At 44.5% G+C, this 18,834-nt stretch overlaps 1 protein-coding gene across 1 annotated transcript in view; it reads right to left on the bottom strand.

Moving 5' to 3' along the window:
* The window catches only part of LOC116825110 (E3 ubiquitin-protein ligase rnf213-alpha-like), a 142,277-nt gene that overhangs the window by 31,308 nt on the left and 92,135 nt on the right, over positions 1-18,834 (bottom strand). Inside the window, exons 36-46 of the mRNA XM_075065869.1 lie at positions 17,500-17,657; positions 16,890-17,093; positions 12,782-12,975; positions 10,851-10,971; positions 9,177-9,277; positions 8,216-8,389; positions 5,413-5,588; positions 5,017-5,113; positions 4,802-4,916; positions 3,344-3,527; positions 364-575 (exon numbers count right to left, since the gene is read on the bottom strand). Of these exons, the coding sequence (XP_074921970.1) occupies positions 364-575; positions 3,344-3,527; positions 4,802-4,916; positions 5,017-5,113; positions 5,413-5,588; positions 8,216-8,389; positions 9,177-9,277; positions 10,851-10,971; positions 12,782-12,975; positions 16,890-17,093; positions 17,500-17,657 (1,736 nt within the window). The remainder of the gene's footprint in view (positions 1-363; positions 576-3,343; positions 3,528-4,801; positions 4,917-5,016; positions 5,114-5,412; positions 5,589-8,215; positions 8,390-9,176; positions 9,278-10,850; positions 10,972-12,781; positions 12,976-16,889; positions 17,094-17,499; positions 17,658-18,834) is intronic.

An 18,834-nucleotide genomic window follows, 5' to 3' on the forward strand; every position in this document is an offset into this window, starting at 1 on the left:
CACATTGGGGGGTCCTGCACTTCAGGACGCGGGGTCAGGGCAGGGCAGGAGCTGGCGGCAGCGGGACTGGCCCTGTTCCGCTCTGCCTCGCTGGCTTCCGGCAAGGCTCAGGAGAGGTGGGGTGGGGCCTTGGGGGTAGGGGCAGAATGGGGACAGGGTGGGAAGGGGTGGAGCCGGAGCAGAGTCGGCGTGGGAAGAGGCAGGACGGGGGGGGTTGTCCCAGGCCATGCACCCCACTAGGGATGGCCCTGGCTTTCAGATGAATACAGGTCTCTTGAATTAACCATCCTGTAGAAAGAAGATGCAAACTATTCATACAGTTTCTGCAAGCATAAAATTCTGTCGCCTTTCAAATCCACTTACCTGTGAAGTCTCAATCCCTCTGGGTAAAATCCACGGCTCTTGCTGCAGAATCTTCTGCATTATGTTCAGCCCATAGAAATTACAAAGATTTCTAATAAGGAATATTTGAGGCCAAGGTGTTTGGGCCTTTTCAACCAGATTTTTCATTGAATTCACAAGTTGGGACTGTTTCTCTGCAGTTTCAGCACTGGTCCATGTTTTCTGGTCCGCAGCTGCCAAGCAGAGTTCAGTATTAGCCCCAAACCAATGCAATATTGCTTCCTAGCTTCACAGTTGTTCAAACCTCATACATAATGCAGCAATGTTATCATAATATTTAAGATAAAAGGAGAAAGTCAGGAAAGACCCTGTTTGAATAGATATACTTCATCTGAATCAGAAGGAACAGTCCTTCCGTTAACCCTTCTGAAGTGAAGATTTACAGGTATAAAATGCAATACCACTTCCCAGTGGAAAACTGCTTCATGGATAAAATTCACCCTGTAGGACTAAATGTGGCCACCATTAATTTTGTGACAACAGTGAGTTTAGTCTGGCAGAGCCTACAGCATTCAGAGAGGTCAATCACTAATTTTAGAGTCTCAGATTTTCAGGTCAAAAGGGCCCATTGTGTCCACCCAGTCCAGCCTCCTACATAATCTTGTAAATCAAGATTGGATGTTTTTATAAAAGTGATGCTCTAGGAATTATTTGGGGGAAGTTCTGTGGCTTGTGCTGTACTAGATGATCACAATATTCCCTTCTGATTTGGGAATCTATGAATAACCCAGGCCAGAGAATCTCCCCCAGTGATTCCTGCATCTAGCCCAATAATTCCTGGCTGAGCGAGAGCAGAGCTTTGAGAAAGAGACTTAAATTCTTGACTTAAATACTTTAAAAACTCATTTAAAGAAGCTTTTACCCTGTATCTTTTAATTTGGTGACCTCATACCAAGTGAAATTTAGAGGAAAGATCATTTCTCTAAAGTCAGCTGGGTAAATGTGCTGTCCACACAGAAGTGGGACATTTGTTTCTGTAGTACCACACACTTTTGTACATCTTGTCATTTAAAGTTTTATTTTCCAGTAATGATCAGAGCTGGCTGGAAAATGGAATTTCTGTTCTGTGGGAAATTCTGACATTTTTAAATTTGTGTTGGTCCCAAATGATGAGGAAAAGTCAAAATCTCGAAATATTTCATGTATGAAATATTCCAATTCAGAAAGATCTGTAAGCAGAGTCTGAATGAGCTCTCCCCTGACATCCAGTTGTGAGCTGGGGGAGAGGACGTCACGAGCTGACCTAGTTTGCATAGACATGCCCACTCTGCCTAGATGTGCAGCATGATGGAGCCGCTTTGCCCAAATAATCACTTTTAGCTGGTGTTGGATTGCAAGTCACTTTGGTATTGGGTGCAGGAGTGATAAAGTTTTATTATCTTTGTTGTGTGAATAGAGAGCAGCAGATCTGAGCTTGGCATACCCTGACTGAGAGGCTCAACCTCAACAGAACTCCACTTGCTAAGCACGGGGTAGGAGCACTGAAGCCCAGTGGAGAGGTGAAAGGGTGACGACAGGTGTCTGTACATGGTGGTGTGGGCTCTGCCGAAGAGTTCTAGACACCATTTGTCCTTTCCCCTCCCCACTATTTAATGACAGAGCTGATTAAGATTCAGTTGAGAGTCTTGTTTTGGATTACTAGAGCTGGAATCACCGATAATCAGGTCCAAGCATCTGAGCTGCTATGGGACAGCGTCTCTGGTAAAAGTGACTGCCCGGCCTGCACTAGCAATGAGGCTTCCCCAGAAACAGGTGAAATCACCGACAGCTGCGTTAAATGGTGGGACCTCAAGACATTCCAGAGGCTGCAGTAGAGGGAAGTGGTGGGGTGAGCGATGTCAGAGCAGCTGACACAGGGGCGAGTGGCTGCCAGAGTGATGGACAGCAAAACGAGCTGGTGGAGCGAGTGGCAGCAGACCGAGTGGCTGATAAAGTGGCTGACAGCACAGCGAGCAGTGGTGGAGTGAGTGGCCAATGGTGGCGCAACAGCTGAGGCATTGCTGGGTGTCTTTCACCCCAGGGGTAAGAGGTGAACTCACACTGATGCACCTCTGAACTCTGGGTCTTCACTGACCAAGGAAAACAACTGTGAGTGGGGTGCGGTGGAGGGACAGGGAAGTGGTGTGTTAAAGGGACATTTGTTTGTCAGACTTTCACACAAGGTGAGAGACTGAGGAAAAGGACACTCCCCTGTGTACTCTGGTGGGTGTTTTGTTCATGGGCATCTGTTTTTGAATCAGGCTTGTGGTGTTTTCCCAAATTAATGCTGGGTTCCTTTCCCCTTTTACTAAAAGTTTTCTTTTCCATTCACAGTCTCAGTGCTTGTGAGAGGGGAAGCATTGCCTCTTGGAGGCTCCCAGGGGTGGTGTGTAATTTTTCCAGGTTACTGGGTGGGGGCTCAAGGTGGTTCTGTGTTGTATTATCAAAAGGAACCGCTAGATACTGAACCTGGCCCTTGTTGCTGCCAACTCCACCTGGCAGAAGGGTGACATGTAGAAACAACCTTATTGAAATGAAACGTTTGATAAAGTCAAAACATTTCATTTTGATTATATCATATATAATATAATGTAATATATGAAAGTCAAAATGAGAAAATTGAACTGAAACGATAAAGTTAAAACAAAAAGTAAAAGTCAAAATGAAACAATGCACAATAAAATATCAAATAAAAGGCTCCGTTTCAATTTCAAAATGTTTGAAGACTTTTCTGCTGAAAATTTCATCAAAATCGACGTGTTCCCACAAAACATTTCAGTTTGGAAAGGCTAGCATTTTTTAATGGAAAACCTTTCAGCTGAAAATGTTTTGATCAGCTCTGTAAATTACTCTGGACAAACACAACCCTTAAAGCATACAACATCCTCAGAGATGTATTGTTCGCTAACCAATCTCTCCTGATGTCCAGCACGACTGGAAAACCGTTAGAAACTCCACTCACCACTTGGCAGCTCTCTGCCAAGCACAGCTGCAATGTTACCGATGGCGAGTCGGAGCTTAGCAATGAACTGCAGGTTTTCAATGCTGGTGACGGTGGCAGAGCTGGGGGCAGACAGATCTGCAGTGGAGAGAACGTGCTCCGAATTCCAGCTGGCATCTTCTTGAAAGGAGGAATACATAAAATCCTGTTTGAGAGAGAGAATTTAAAAAAAAAGGACAGTAGTGAACAGACAGTACCTCTGTGTTAAGGGGAAGCAGTTGGTTGGGCAGGTTTTTTTTTAATGACTCAGCTCTTCCCTTCTCCCCACACCACACAGCAGACATTAACCTTAAAGGCTACAAAAAATAAAACTGTTCTGGTCTTTTTGAAACAGACCCACTGATTAAAAATAAAAAATAACAGCCTGGGGGTAAGAGCTCCTGTCTCTCTCCCCTGTCCACTTCTCCCCACCTTGGTTTCTATCCCCCTACATCTTCTGCCCCTCTCTGCTCCTTCCCTTCTCCCTGCTTCCCAGCTTCTACGAGCCTACAGATAAATTTTTCAAAAGTCCCAAAGTGATTTAGGTGCTGAAAGTTGCTAAACACCTATGGGACTTACACTCCTACGTGACTTGGGCACTGCTGAAAATTTCCCCCTAAGTCTCATTGAAAGTCAGCGAGATTTACGCCCCTAAGTACCAAAGTTATTTCTGAAAATGGGAGAACTGGCCATTACTTGCGTGTTTCTCTTTTTCTGGGTGCCCAACATGAGATACCTGGGTCTGATTTGCAGAAGTGCCGAGTATTCACAGCTGCAGCTGAGATCAACAGGAGCTGTGCTATGAACACATAAAATGCTATAAAAATACTAAGTACTCTGCTTGTCAGGCCCTGGGGATCTCAAATTGGGCACCCAAAATTAGTGGAGACTTCTGGCAATTTGACCGTAATCTCTCTGTGTCTCAGTGCAACTGCTGTAAAATGGGCATAATAACATCGCCTAACCTCACAGGGGCATTGTGAGGATGAATTCATTACTGTTTGTGAGGCACTCTGATACTCTAGCAAGAGCACCACAGATAATACTTCTGTATTCGGCGCAGGGTCTGGGTGGTGTGCAGAGAATGAGGCAGGGGCCACACACATTTGTACAGCACCTAGCACAATGGGGGGTATGGCCTATGACTACTACTCCTAGGCGCTACAGTAACATAAATACATAAATAAATATTGAGTAAATTCATATACTGAATGAGGCAGGGATTCTGTGGAAAAAATAGTATCTGGTTATGTAATTGCAGACTGTATTGTAATGCATATGCCAGAGCACAACAAGTGAATACTGCACAAATAATCTTAATTTTAGCATTTCCTAACATTGCAGTAACTTGATTTGGCAACCTTAACTATTCTTTTAACATAGGCATTATGGATCTAATAAAATGTCTACATTTATCCATAGACTCTTCATGGGACTCACCTCAAAGCAGCACACTACCATGAAATAGAAATCATTGCGACTACTTTGATTTAATGATAATACTTCCTCCATCCTGGAGAGATAGCCTTCCAGGTGTTCCTTCACATCGTCTAGTCTAGGAGGAAATGAACATAAGTTACAAAAACTGAATATACACAACTTGGATCTGAGAGTGAAACTGAGTTAATATAACCACTGAAAGTCCTAGAACCAACCTGCATCGGAGCAGCATTTTCAAAAGGGAAGACTTGACAGTAGGACTCGGGTCCATGCACTCTTCAAAGGGCGACAAGTCACTCGTTGGTTTGTACACTTAAACCAAAGAGTAGAAAGGATTATTTCTTTTTTTTCCTGAGCACGAGATCAGATCCCCAATTGGCGTGAACCAGCCATAGCCTCACTGGAGTCAATGGGTCAGATCCCCAGCTGGTGGGAATTGCCCTAAAAGCTCCAACACCAGAAGGCAAATAAAAAGAACCTCATATTTATTGTTTGGGTTTTTATCTCATTATTTTAAAGTCACTCTCATGAGTTCTGGGGCCTGACTCAGGATATCTGAACAACTGGGATTGGTGGGATCGAGCCATTCCTGTGTTACACACATCACTCACCCTTTCTAATCTCTTGATGTTCTGGGTTAGAAGGTTTGCAGGCCACAAACTTAATCAGTTGTTCGATGATCTCTGCAGATGGAGGGATTTTGTCCCCAAAACAGTAACTACTGACAAACTCCACAAAGAAGGAGTTGCACTTCCTCCTGAATTTGTTGTGACTTGCAACTGCTTCCCTAAGGCAAGAAAGAGATTTTTTTTTTAAATGTCACTATTTTAATATATAAGGTAGCAGACAAAATCAGAATGGCTGGAAGCTGAAGTTAAATATATTGAGACTGGAAAAAAGGCAAAAATTGTAACCTTGAGGATGATTAACCATTGGAACAAGTTACCAAGGGAAGTGGTGGTTTTGCCATCATCTGAAATCTTTAAATCAAGACTGAATGTGTTTCTGAAAGATCTGCTATAGCTCAAGCCAAAGTTATATGCATGATGTAGAAATCACTGGTGAGATTCTTTGGCCTCATGACCTAAGGGTCCTTTCTGGCCTTAAAAACCTCTGAATCTACAAATCTCTCTGTGCTGAAACATGCACGTAGCCAGGGCCGGCTCCAGGCACCAGCGAAGGAAGCAGGTGCCTGGGGCAGCCAACAGAAAGGGGCGGCAGTCCGTCCGTTGTTGAGGCGGCATGTCCAGATCTGCGGCAGCAATTCAGAGGCGGGTCCTTCACTCCATCTCTTCCTCTTCGGCGACAGCTCAGGCCACGTCTAGACTACGCGCCGGATCGGCGCGTTAAAATCGATTGCTTAGGGATCGAAATATCGCATCTGGTCTGGACGCGATATCTCGATCCCAGAGCGTGCTTAGATCGATTCCGGAACTCCAGCTAGACGACCGGACTTACAGATTCAACACAGAGAGCAACGCAGATCGATCCCGCAAGGTGAAGACGGGTGAGTAAATCGATTTTAGATATTCGATTTCAGCTACGCTATTCTCGTAGCTGAAATTGTGTATCTAAAATCGATTTAATCTCGTAGTGTAGACCTGGCCTAAGTCAGGTAATCAAGTTTTTCTTTTTTTTCTTTTTTCTTCTTCACCACTTGGGGCAGCAAAAAGACCTGGAGCCAGCCCTGCACATAGGCCATAGCTTCAAAACTCTTGCTAAGTTAAGAGGACTTGAGCGTGTACTGAGAGTAGACTTGATCCTGTAAAGTCAATAATCATTTCTGCACAACACGAATTATTCCCCATTCTGGGCAAAACAACTTTATTCACCGAGAGTTAATGTTGCCAAATTCTATCTCTCATTTCAGCCTTCTCCCAGGAATGTCAGCCCAAAGCCAATCACCCAGTCTCCTGGGAGACACCCCGTTCTAAACAAGAGCCCAAGGCAGACAGCAAATTCTCCTGCTGCTCACACAACTCTCCCTACCCAAAAGTGCATTACTGCAAAATAACAACACACATTGTCTTCCCTAGAATTGAAGCCTGCTCGCCGGCTGTGAAAAACCAGTGTGTGTAACAGTGCTATCTGGTGACAGCTGCATAATGACATAATTTCAGAAAAATGCTTAAAAAATCATTTATGGCTCCTAAAAGTGTATCTAAAAATAATTACCTAAAATCAGAAAAAGCTGACTCCTGACACTGGAGCCCTGGGCTCAAACCTCCAACGCGTGCTGTAATCACTGGGTGAAGGTAAGATGGGGAGCACAGAGAAGTCACTTGCAGCTTTCTGAACCAGGGATCAACTAATGGCCTTTGGGCCTCCAGCATAGCTTAGGGCTGCCTGTGAATGGACCAGATGGCTATGATGCTAAGGGCTGGATGTTCTGCAGCCAGTCGCCTGTCTCCCATACATTGCCTCTGCACCAGGCTTGATGCAGAACTGCCCACAGATACACAGGTGCCCCACCCCCATTCTGCCTCTCCCCCAAGGCTCCTCCCCTACTCTGCTCCCTCCTGAGGCCCCGCCCCACTCTGCCTCTTCCTGCCCCGAAGCACCTCCCACTTCTCTGCCTCTGCCCCCGAGGCTCCCCCTAAACCCTGCTGCCACTTGCTCCTCTTCACCCCCCTCCCCTGAGGCTCCCCCTGCTTGCTCCTCTCTGCCCCCTCCCCAAGGCTCCACCAACCTGCCCACCACTCACTTGTCTCCACTCCCAACCCCAAGCACCTCTTGCCTGCTGCTTGGTCCTTTCTGCCCCCTCCTGCGTTAAGGGTGAGTGACAAGGGTTGAGGGTGAAGAGGAACAAGCGGCGGGAACCACTGAAGCTGCGGCCAGCCCGAGGGGCCACTGAACATGGCCAGCCCCATGGGTGCTGAGCACCTCAGTTTTTTTCTGTGGATGCTTGAGCCCTGGAGCACCCCCAGAGTTGGTGCCTATGCACAGATACCATTTTCAAAAGCATAATTTTTAATAGGACTTAGGTTCCTAAATCCTAAAGCCACATTGGAAAATGCTATTCTACATCAGCTCTAGGTGGGGAGATGCACCCGCTTTCAGTCCCCTTGGTGCCACCAGAGCCCCCCTTTATAATCTGCAACTTCAGATATTTACAATCCTGGGCCCCAGTCCTGCAAAGGGATCAGTGTGTGCAGACTCTGCATGCACAAAGTCCCATTAAAGTCATTGTTCATGGACAGACCAATTTCAGCAAATCCTTCAGCAGAACAAGGAGCTATGTTCGGTAACGGTCTGGGAGAGGGAGCGGACTGTTTTTCTAAGAGCTCAAAGAAACGTAGTGGATGGGCGTGGAAAAAAAGCAATCATTCTGGCCACACTGTCGGTAACTGAGATTAGTGGGAATATTACTGCTAAACAAGTCTCCCAAATCACAGTCAGGCGACTGTGCAATACCTGGTGATCTGGGAGGCAACGGGCACGTAATCCTCAGGGACGCTCTTCTTGCAGATCTTGCACTGCCTGATGTTCCACTCCTGGATGCACTGAGTGCAGAAAATGTGACCGCAGGGCAGCTCAGCCGGGTCAGTGATCTCGTTCTGGCAGCTTTTGCACTCGTTCACGCCCTTCCTGAAAGACACCACGACAGCAAGATGCAATTCTCGGGGTCTGATTCTCCACTGCCTTGTGCCTTACAGAGTCATGAAAGAAAGAAAGAAAGAAAGAAAGAAAGAAAGAAAGAAAGAAAGAAAGAAAGCCTTGCATAACTGGGCTCAAGCTCCATGGCAATATGCATAAGTCCAATTGCCATAGGATGTCTGGCTTCTTTAAATAAAGCAGGTCCTGCTCCCCTCTGCCAGAACAGGTGCTTTCAGTTTGGCCAATGAAAAGGCAGAACAGTACCTGGGGTTATAAAGGAACAGGGAGAATCAGAGAGGGAGGAAGTCCCTGACGGAGGCTGCAGGAGGTTCCTGGGGAAAGGCTGGAGGCAGAGGAGCAGCTGAAGGGTTCGCTGGCTGACCTCCCCAGGCCAAAGAGCCAGGCCAGGAAGGGCTGAGGGCAAGGGAAGCAGCAGAGGGGATTACTTGCTGATATCACCACCAAGAAGAATTGGAAAAAATTAGTGGAACAGCAGGAGCGATGGATGTTCCCTGATTAGTCCTGGTGTGAAGGTGCCCATGTACAAGGGGGTGCTCAGAGGAGATGGAATCATTCACACCCGTGGTATATAATGCAAAATGTTTTCCATATGTGTGGGTACAGCACTGAATGCTGAGTTACATGGTACATGGAAATAAAAATATTGTTGGGAAATAAACTAACTTGCAAGCGTAATTAATAGACACATTGCCTGCTAAAAATGCGTTTGCTGAAAATTTACCCACAATGGTCTTTTTTGCTTGTTTGCTCAACTTACACAAGATAGACGGTAGCAGCATTGTTGCTGCATCTCTTCAGCACTTTTGTCACAACTTCAAAAATCTTTGCTGGTTTATGGTCTTCAATTTTGTACAGTAACTACAGAAAATAAAGCACAGTGAATGTCATTACATTCTAAGTGACCAAAGAAGTGTTAAAAAAGTTACATTTGCAAAAGCAAGCACTCAAAAGTTAAGATATGCCAGCATCAAGGTTCCCCATTCAATCTTAACTCTGCCACTTTAGGGCATGCATTCTGATAGTCTTGTACAACATCACATAGGAAGTCTGAGGCAGAGCCCAGATTAGATCCCAAGTCTCCTGAGTCCTAGCCCAGACCCTTAAACATTCTCCCTCATTCACTGTTCATCCTGTGCACTGAATGAGGCTGGAGTCTGATAGAACACCTGCCATGTGATCATGTAATTAAAGATTGTATCCTAATGCAGAAGCACAGGGGAGCTGAATTAAGGCTACAGAGGTTTTCAGAAAGACCTGGAGACAAACTTTGAAAACTTGAGTGCCTGATGTTATTCACACATATCCATCGCTGGGTTCATCAGCTGAGAAAGACTGGTCAAAACATGTTGTTGACAGAACACTGGGTTATTGACTAACAAAAACTTTAATGGCTGTTGTCTGTGTTCCTGCAAAAACTTACTTTTTTGACAAAAAACCAAAACCCTGAAACATGGAAATTATATTTTACACTACAATACCCACATATTTTGTATAATTTAATACCAAAACATTAAGAATCAAAACATTTGAATCAATCCAAAACTAATTGTTTCCCCCAAATTTTTCTTTGTGCAAATTTTGGAATTTTCAGTTTTTGTTCCAATTTGGAATGAAGCCTATTTTCCAAATCTCCGTATCCTTTGCCAAACAGATTTTCTGTCCTATGTAAGTTTCTAATTCTGGGGTGAGGATTGCAGGGGGCCCAGGTGTAGTATCACTGTGTAACAGGGGCAGGAGACAGTATGTAGGGGAGCTGTGCAGAGACTGCAGCTTGGGCCACCTGCAGGTGACTTCCTGATCTCTTGTGGGGACCCCATGTCCCGGGGTAGCTCCAGGTACCAGCACGCTAAGCACATGCCTGGGGTGGCAAGCCACGGGGGGCACTCTGCCGGTCGCCGCAAGGGCGGCAGGCAGGTTGCCTTCGGTGGCATGCCTGTGGAGGGTCCGCTGGTCCCACGGCTTCAACGGACCTCCCGCAGGCATGCCGCTGAATCTGTGGGACTGGGGACCCCCCACAGGCAAGCTGCTGAAGGCAGCCTGCCTGCCGTTCTTGGGGCACCAGAATACCTAGAGCCTCCCCTGCCCATGTCTCATGTGGGTGAATAACGGATTTTTTGGTTCACTGACAATTCAAAAAAAAAATGGACTGGAATATTTACAGTATTATATACCAACACTGTGTCTGGTATCTGCCTGCTCCCCCATCCAGCAGGGAGGCTCTATCAGAGCCTAACAAAACAATTTGGCAAAACCAACACAAATTCAGGAAGTATTTTGGTATTGTGAAATCTGCATTTTTCTCCAAAAAAAGTTTTGGATGAAAAATGTCTTCCAGTGGTCCCCCTTCCCAACTCTGCTGGAGCCTTAGGGCTGGAGCCTCTTGTTCCATGTGGTTTCAAAGGGGCAGTGGGGCGCTATTTTATACACCTACGTTCCAGAGGAAGACAAACTGCTTCACAACAAGCTTTAGCAGCTTCTCGTCCACGTTGGTTTCATCGTGTAGCAGGTGATCGATGAGCAGGTAGACGATGTTGGTGCAATTCCACTGGTGTCTGAAAAAGAGACAGAACTGCCTCACTGAGAGTAGCTGAGCCTTGTCTGCTGGGAAAAATAACTCTTTCCCACATCTTTGGACAAAACCAACCACCTGGATTCTGGGCCCAGTTCTATTTAATATATTCATAAGCGATCTGGAAAAAGGGGTAAACAGTAAGATGGCAAAATTTGCAGATGATACAAAACTATTCAAGATAGTTAAGTCCCAGGCAGACTGCGAAGAGCTACAAAAGGATCTCACAAAACTGGGTGACTGGGCTGATATGGGCTGGTATGGCATACTGGTAAGAAGTGGCCACCAGTACAGGCCTATACACAGCTGCAGCGCTGCCGGACCCTACCAGCAGGGCCACCAATGGGAGGGAGCAAAAGGGGCAGCTGCCCCGGGGCCCAGAGATTTAAAAGGGCCCAGGGCTCCCAGCTGCTGTTTCTGCGGCAGTGGTGGCTGAAGCTCTGGGCCCTTCAAATCGCTGGAAGCGGCAGCACCAAAGGGCTGGCTGAGGGAGTCTGGTCCCCAGCTCCACCCCTTCTACCCAAGACCCCGCCCCCACAGCTTGCCCAGGACCTCGGCTGCCATGCGTACTGGTAAGTTACTTTCTCCCCTGCAAAAGGCCCAGAAGGATGACATCAGGGACTAGTGAACGGAACTAGGATGTTTACTTTACCATTTGAACTAACACAGTGTTACAGGGCCTCCTGGCTCCTCCTCCTGTTCTGATCTGGTCTACAAACTACTCAGAGACCCTTGTGCTGGTCCAACATGTTGTGCAGTTTATTTACAAATGAATTCCCACCATCTTCATAATATATACAGCTCCCATAACAAGCAGGGGAGAACAATCTCTCTTTCTCCCTTACTTCCCCCTTTTCCACTTCCTTTCTGTGCCTGTTTGTGGGCTCTGCCTAATGGCTTAATTAGCCTTTCTGCCCTGCCCCACCCTCAAATTAGGCACTGCCCTGCTTAATCAGCTCCATTCTACTTTGCTTGATTGGAGCTGCTGGGAAAAGACAGCTGACTCCGTCTTTCTTGTCTGTCACCCAGAGTAACACAGCAGCAAAGTAAGGGGCTTTTATCTGCTATGTCAAGAGTCGGCAACCTTTCAGAAGTGGTGTGCTGAGTCTTCATTTATTCACTCTAGTTGAAGGCTTTGCGTGCCAGTAACACATTTTAACATTTTTAGAAGGTCTCTTTCTATAAGTCTATAATATATAACTAAACTATTGTTGTATGTAAAGTAAATAAGGTTTTTAAAATCTTTAAGAAGCATCATTTAAAACTAAATTAAAATGCAGAGCCCCCAGAACGGTGGCCAGGACCTGGGCAGTGTGAGTGCCGCCGAAAATCAGCTCGCGTGCGCCTTCGGCACGTGTGCCATAGGTTGCCTACCCCTGTGCTATGTAGACCAGCCCCTAATAAGGTCACAGCAAACACTTAGCCACTATCTAACAGAAAGTCGATCGGAACATGGAAGGGTTTTTTCCTCCCCATGGAAAATTATGACTTTTCATTGAGAAAACAAACCCCACTTTTTTTCCAGTAACTGAAGGTTTTGGTTTAAAAAAAAATGCAAAAAATCAAAACATTTGATTTCCAAAATTTTTAGTTTTCAAGTTTTTCTATATACATTTGGAAAATTCTGAGGAAATCTGATACTGTCTGCAAAAAAATGTGTTTAAAGGAAAACCTATCTTTCTGTCTGGGGAAAAAAGGGTTTTCACAGAAAATTTTTGACTGTTACACATTTTAAAAATGTTTATATTCTTTAAAATACACAGACAGTTTTTGCAGGGAGGGGTAACACTTACAATACACTGTTCAATAATTCCTCTTTGTTATCATAAAATCTCATCTGGTAGTCGTCCGATGTGATCAGCTCCACAGTGTGCTTAAGGGACTTGATCCTTTTCAGCCAGGTGAGGCAGGCACTGAATGGCAGAAGCACCTTCTCTGTGGGCTGCAGCTGCTTCAGGACAATGCTCACAGCATCAAGAGCTACAAACTAAAATAACATTTAAAAACAAATCCCGTGAGTTTCTGAGCTAGCCATTGTGTTTCAGGGTGAGGGGAAAGAGGAGAGAAAACAACAGGGCAGGCATATCGCTTGCTGAAGAGCTGAAGCAATGGAACTGGAGAAGGTTATGAAGGAAGGACCCGAGGCCGCACACACAGATACATGCACACACACAGCCGTGATACAGTCACAACTACAGTGCCAGCGTGTTACACATCCAGCTGCCCAGGCAAAGGAACAAGGAAAGGAGGGAGAGAAATCCCACGTTTGTTTCCAAGCAGTGCAGACTGTAAGAGTGCCACGGAACATCACTCCCCCTCCTCTTCAGGACCTAAGTGCCCTGAGTCAAGGATCTTGTCACCTAATCAAGTTTTAAGCCTGATCTAACACCCCATGAAATCAATCCATCTTCCCACTGACATCCACAGGAGTTGGAGCCAGCCCTTAACCATGACATTAAATTGGTTCAGGCTGCCGTGGATTTAATCTGATTTGGCTTGTTAATGTGGACAGGGCCATGGCAGGTATAAGCCATTTTTAAAGAGTGGTTAAAACTGGTTTGGATAACACAGCTTCTGATCTAGTGTAGACGACACTTGCATCAAACAAAACCAGGTGGCTTAAAATTGTAGTGACCAACTCCTAATGCCAAGGATATCATATGATACAAAGCACACGTGGCTTGGTCGCAGCACTGCTGAGAAGGATCTGGGAGTTGTGGTGGATGTGATGGTATATGATTAAAATATAACCATGTATATCATGTTGCTACCACTGTTATATAATTGCTACAAATATTACACAAAGTATATTATGTAAAGTGTGACTGGAAAAGTTATGCTTTGCTGAATGCGACTATCCTATTTGTATGCATGCGTCATTGTTGTATCTGTCATTATGAATATTGACTATGTACGAATATTTCAGATGTGTTTGCTCCTGGGGTGACAACCACCAGGTAGTTTACATCCAGTCTAACCAGCACATTGTGAATGGGCTATTCAAGTTGATGGCCCATGTAGTAAAACAACGGGTCACAGAAGAAGCTTATCTCCACCTTATGGCCTTTCCTGAGGATGTTTTAGCCAGAATATGAATAATGGCTCCTGCTATGACTCATCAAAGCATGCACGGGCATGTGACTAGCAATGTGACCCTAAACTCCATCTTGTGCCTGTACTTTTCTACAAACTGTGCTGGGAGCTTTCCTTGGGAGAATGGGTTTCCCGCCACATGGCAGAAGCTCTAAAAGGCCCTGGAAATATCTCTGTTTTCCTCTTTCCTGCTCTGATCTCTGGACTAAGGACTTATATCGAAAGGAGCAGTCTAACCAATGGACTGAGGACCTTCCAATCTTTTGGAAGTCACCAGAGACTTAACAAGTCAGCACAGCAGTTTATTCCATCACTGCTTCAAACCTGATACAAGAACTTTGCAAGGTCTGTATGTATTTGATTCCTTTGATCATTTTAACTCTCACCTCTTTCTTTTCCCTCATAAGTAAATCTTCAGCTATTAGACACTAAAAGATTGGCAACCGCGCAATTATTGGGTCAGATCTGGGTAACACATTGACTTGGTATGTGACTGGTCCTTTGGGACCAGAAGAACCTTTTTTTTTATTAAATTGGTTTTAAATAACCACTCGTCATTACCTCTGGTATCTGGGTGATGAAACAAGGACTGGGATACCTAAGGAGACTGCATTTCTGACTTCGTTAGCCAGTATGGTGAGACAGAAGTTTACTCTTGTTAGAGGTGTGGTATATCTTATGGAAGAATAACCACTGGTTTGGGGTGAGTCTGCCCCATTTTTCAGCCGTTTGTCCTGAATTTGGTATTCTCAGTTGTGACACACTGAGACACAGGGACAACAGATTACAATCTCAAGGTGAGTCAACAATGCAATGGCGTTGCAAAAAAAAGCAAATGCAATTTTGGGTTGCATTAACAGAGACATACAATGCAAGTCATGGGAGGTGCTAGTACTGCACTTCTCAGTGCTGGTTAGGCCTCATCTGGAGTTCTGTGTACAGGATGTAGAGAAAGTGGAAAGGATCCAGAGGTGAATGCAAACCATATGAACAAAGGATGAAGGAACTGAGTATGTTTAGTTTGGAAAAGAGAAGATTAAGAGAGGACATGATAGTGGTCTTCAAATACTTGAAAGGTTGTTATTAAAATATGGAGAAAATTTATTCTCTGTTGTCACAGAACAAGAGGCAGAACGAGAGACGATGGGTTCAAACTACAGAATGGGAGTTTAGGATTAAATCTCTGGAAAATCTTCCTAATTGTAAGAACAGTAGGACAATGGAACAAACTGCCTAGGAAGGTCGTGGAAGCTCCTTCACTGGAGGTTGTCAAAAGGAGGCTGAATGACCATCTGTCTTGGATGGTTTAGACACAACAGATCCTGCATCTTGGCAAGCGGTTAGACTAGATGACCCTTGTGGTCCCTTCTAACCCTGTGGTTCTACAGATTCTGTCATTGGAAGCAGGGAAATACATGGAGGATTCTTAGAATCAGGGTATGTCTACACTACCCACCGTATCAGCGGGTAGTGATCGATCTATCAAGGATCGATTTATTGCGTCTAGTGTAGACCCAATAAAATCGATCCCCAATAGCTCTGCCATCGACTCTGGAACTCCACTGCGGCGAGAGGGGGAAGCGGAGTCGACAGGGGAGTGGCAGCGGTCAACTCGCCGCCATCCTCATGGCCAGGTAAATCGACCTAAGATACACCGACTTCAGCTACTCTATTCGCAAAGCTGAAGTTGCGTAACTTAGGTCGACTCCCCCCTCCCTTAATGTAGACTAAGCCTAAGATTCTAAGGCCAGAAGGAACCGCAGTGATCACCTAGTCCGACCTCCTGCATAACAGAGGCCATAGAATCTTGCTGAATTCGTTCCTGCTTGGAGCAGAGCAGATGTTTCAGAAAAACGTCCAATCTTGATTTTAAAATTCCCAGTGGTGGAAAATCCACCACGACCCTTAGTAAATGGTTCCAATTGTTAATTCCCCTCACTGTTAAAAATTTGCATCTTATTTCCCATCTGAATTTCTCCAGCTTCAACTGTCAGCCACTGGACCATGTTATTCCTTTGTTTTCTAGCCTGAAGAAGCTTTTATCAAATATTTGTTCCCCACGTTGGCACTTATAGACTGTGATCAACTCATCCCTTAGCTTTCTTTTTGTTAAATTAAGTAGATTGAGCTCTGTGAGTCTGTCACCATAAGGCAGGTTTTCTAATCCATTAATCATTCTCATGGCTCTTTACTGAACACTCTCCAATTTATCAACATCCCTCTGGACTTACGGGCATCAGAACCAGACACAGTTCTCCAGCAGCAGCCACCCCAGTGCCAAATATAAAGGTAATGCAACCTCCCCACTCCCACTTGAGTTTCCCCTATTTATGCATCCCAGGATTGCAAAAGACCTTTTGGCCACAGTGTCGCAATGGGAGCTCATGATCAGCTGATTAACCGCTATGATCCCCAGTCTTTTTCAGAGTCACTGCCTCCTGTGATCATTCCCCACCCCATCCCGTAAGTGTGCCCAACAATTTTTGTTCCCATACATATACATTTAGCCATATTAAAACACACATTGTTTTCTGGTACTGAGCTTACCAAGTGATCTAGATCGCTTTATATCAGTGACTGCTCCCTTCATTATTTACCACTCCCCCAATCTTTGCGTCAGCTGCAAACTTTATCAGTGATGATTTTGTGTTTTCTTCCTGACCATCACTAAAAATTTTAAATAGCGTAGGGCCAAAACCCAGTCCCTGTGGGATCCAGCAGAAACACACCCTCTCGACGATGATTCCCATTTACAATTACAGGTTGCAAAGAGCAACAATGAAACACTGTTCAGGTAACCTCACTCACCATTTTAGTTGTATCTTCTTTATAAACTTTCTGCAGCTCATTGACTAAAGTCTCCTCATTCTTCACTAAATTGATGAACAGCTGATAATTCTCTTGTAGGTAGAAATATTCAATGTGCAGCCAAATCAGGGAAAACCCCACGTCGTCATGTGGCAAAGAGGCGCAGAGCCGCTTTGTACCAGTTATGAGAACGTTAGACAAAATCTGGTGATAAAATAAAAAGTATTATTTCTTCTTTTGGCAGAAAATTTTGACTGTTAAAAATCAAAACCAAAAACTTTTTTCTAAAAAAAACTCAGGCAAGACCTTTTTTATATGAAAAAAAATCTACAAAAAATTTAATTTTTTTTAAGGAAATCAGACACTTTCTGCATTATCTGGGGTCTGGCCCATTTACTCCAATGTTGTTATGGCTGATTGACACCAGCTGGGGATCTGCCCCCATTAACACCAATGGAGTGAGGGCCGATTTACACCAGTTGGAGGTCTGGCCATAAGGTATTTATTTTTTCCTGCATTGCCTAATATGTCTACTATACCGTTGGTAAACTCACCCCAACCATTCAGCCTGGTGACGTTTAAAATTGCTTTTCTGCAGAAACCCATTTACCTCGTAAACCTGAACATCTTGCCCTGGAAAAGCCATCCTCACAAAATCACTGGCATAACGCTGAACCATTTCTGGACTATTGCCATCTGGCACTGGCATATTCAAGATAGAGCTTTGAAACATCTCAGCAGAGTCCACAGTAGGGTCCTTTGGATAATCTAGGATGACACAGAATGAACAAAGGAGAGGGACTTATTCAGTTATAGCAAATCACTATAAATACTGTTTGGTAATTATTAATATGCAAGTGAATGGGTGGGGGCAAGAGTATAAGCATGGCAGGGCAACGGGAATCCAGTTTTTCTCCATTATAAATAGCTACTTGATAGAATTATATGGCCATGTTCTAGTTCATTCCAGTTGGGTGGGGAGGTTCTAGGTTATTCTAGCTGGGTGGGGAATGGAGCAATTGACTACCTTTTCAAGAAATGAAGGACTGGGTTTACAAAGGACAAGAAGGCTCAGACAGTCAGACAGGGCAATCTTCAATGAGGAACTCTTCCCGCTCCCACCAGCAAGACTCCTCTAAGCAGCAGAAGATTAAGCACAGACCCTATTGATCTGCAAGTATGCGACCCAGTCTGAGAGTACCTAGATCTATCTACAGATTCCTTTCCCATATCACTGATTTCCAGGATACAGTCTGCCATCTGGTAAGAGTGACCTACATTCTTTGATCCTGGCATTTGGCTGAGTTAAAAGTAGAGCTGGTCAGAAAATGGATTTCTGTCCCATGAAAAATTTTGACATTTAGCATTTTTTTTGTTACAAATCACGACAAAAAGACAAATTCTAAAAATTTTCACAAAATTAAGTTATGATTTTTTTTGTTTGGGTCAATCAAAATGATTAATTTTGATAATTTTGCAATGGTTTGTTTTGATTGGACCATTTTTATTTAATTTTGTATGTATAAGATAAACTGCAAAACAATGTCCTTTAGAAACACAAAAAAATGGAAAATTTTATTGTGAAAATGTTGAAACAAGATGTTTTGACATTTTCTGAACATTTCTTCCCAGTTTGTTTTCTAACAGAATTTCATCTACATCAACAAAATGTCATGAAAAGTTTCAGTTTTCTGACACCAAACTGTTTTGACTAAAATTTTTGAACCAACTTTAGTTAAGCACAACCAAAACTCCCAAGTGATGTGGATTCCACCTCGTACCTTAGGGCTGGTCTACACTAGGGGAGGGGATCAATCTAAGATACGCAACTTCAGCTACGTTAATAGCGTAGCTGAAGTTGAAGTATCTTAGATCTAGTTACCTACAGTCCTCATGGCGCGGGATCGACGTCTGCGGCTCCCCCTGTCGACTCCGCTACCGCCGT

Source organism: Chelonoidis abingdonii, chromosome 4 (assembly GCF_003597395.2).
Source record: "Chelonoidis abingdonii isolate Lonesome George chromosome 4, CheloAbing_2.0, whole genome shotgun sequence".
Lineage (NCBI taxonomy): Eukaryota > Metazoa > Chordata > Testudines > Testudinidae > Chelonoidis > Chelonoidis abingdonii.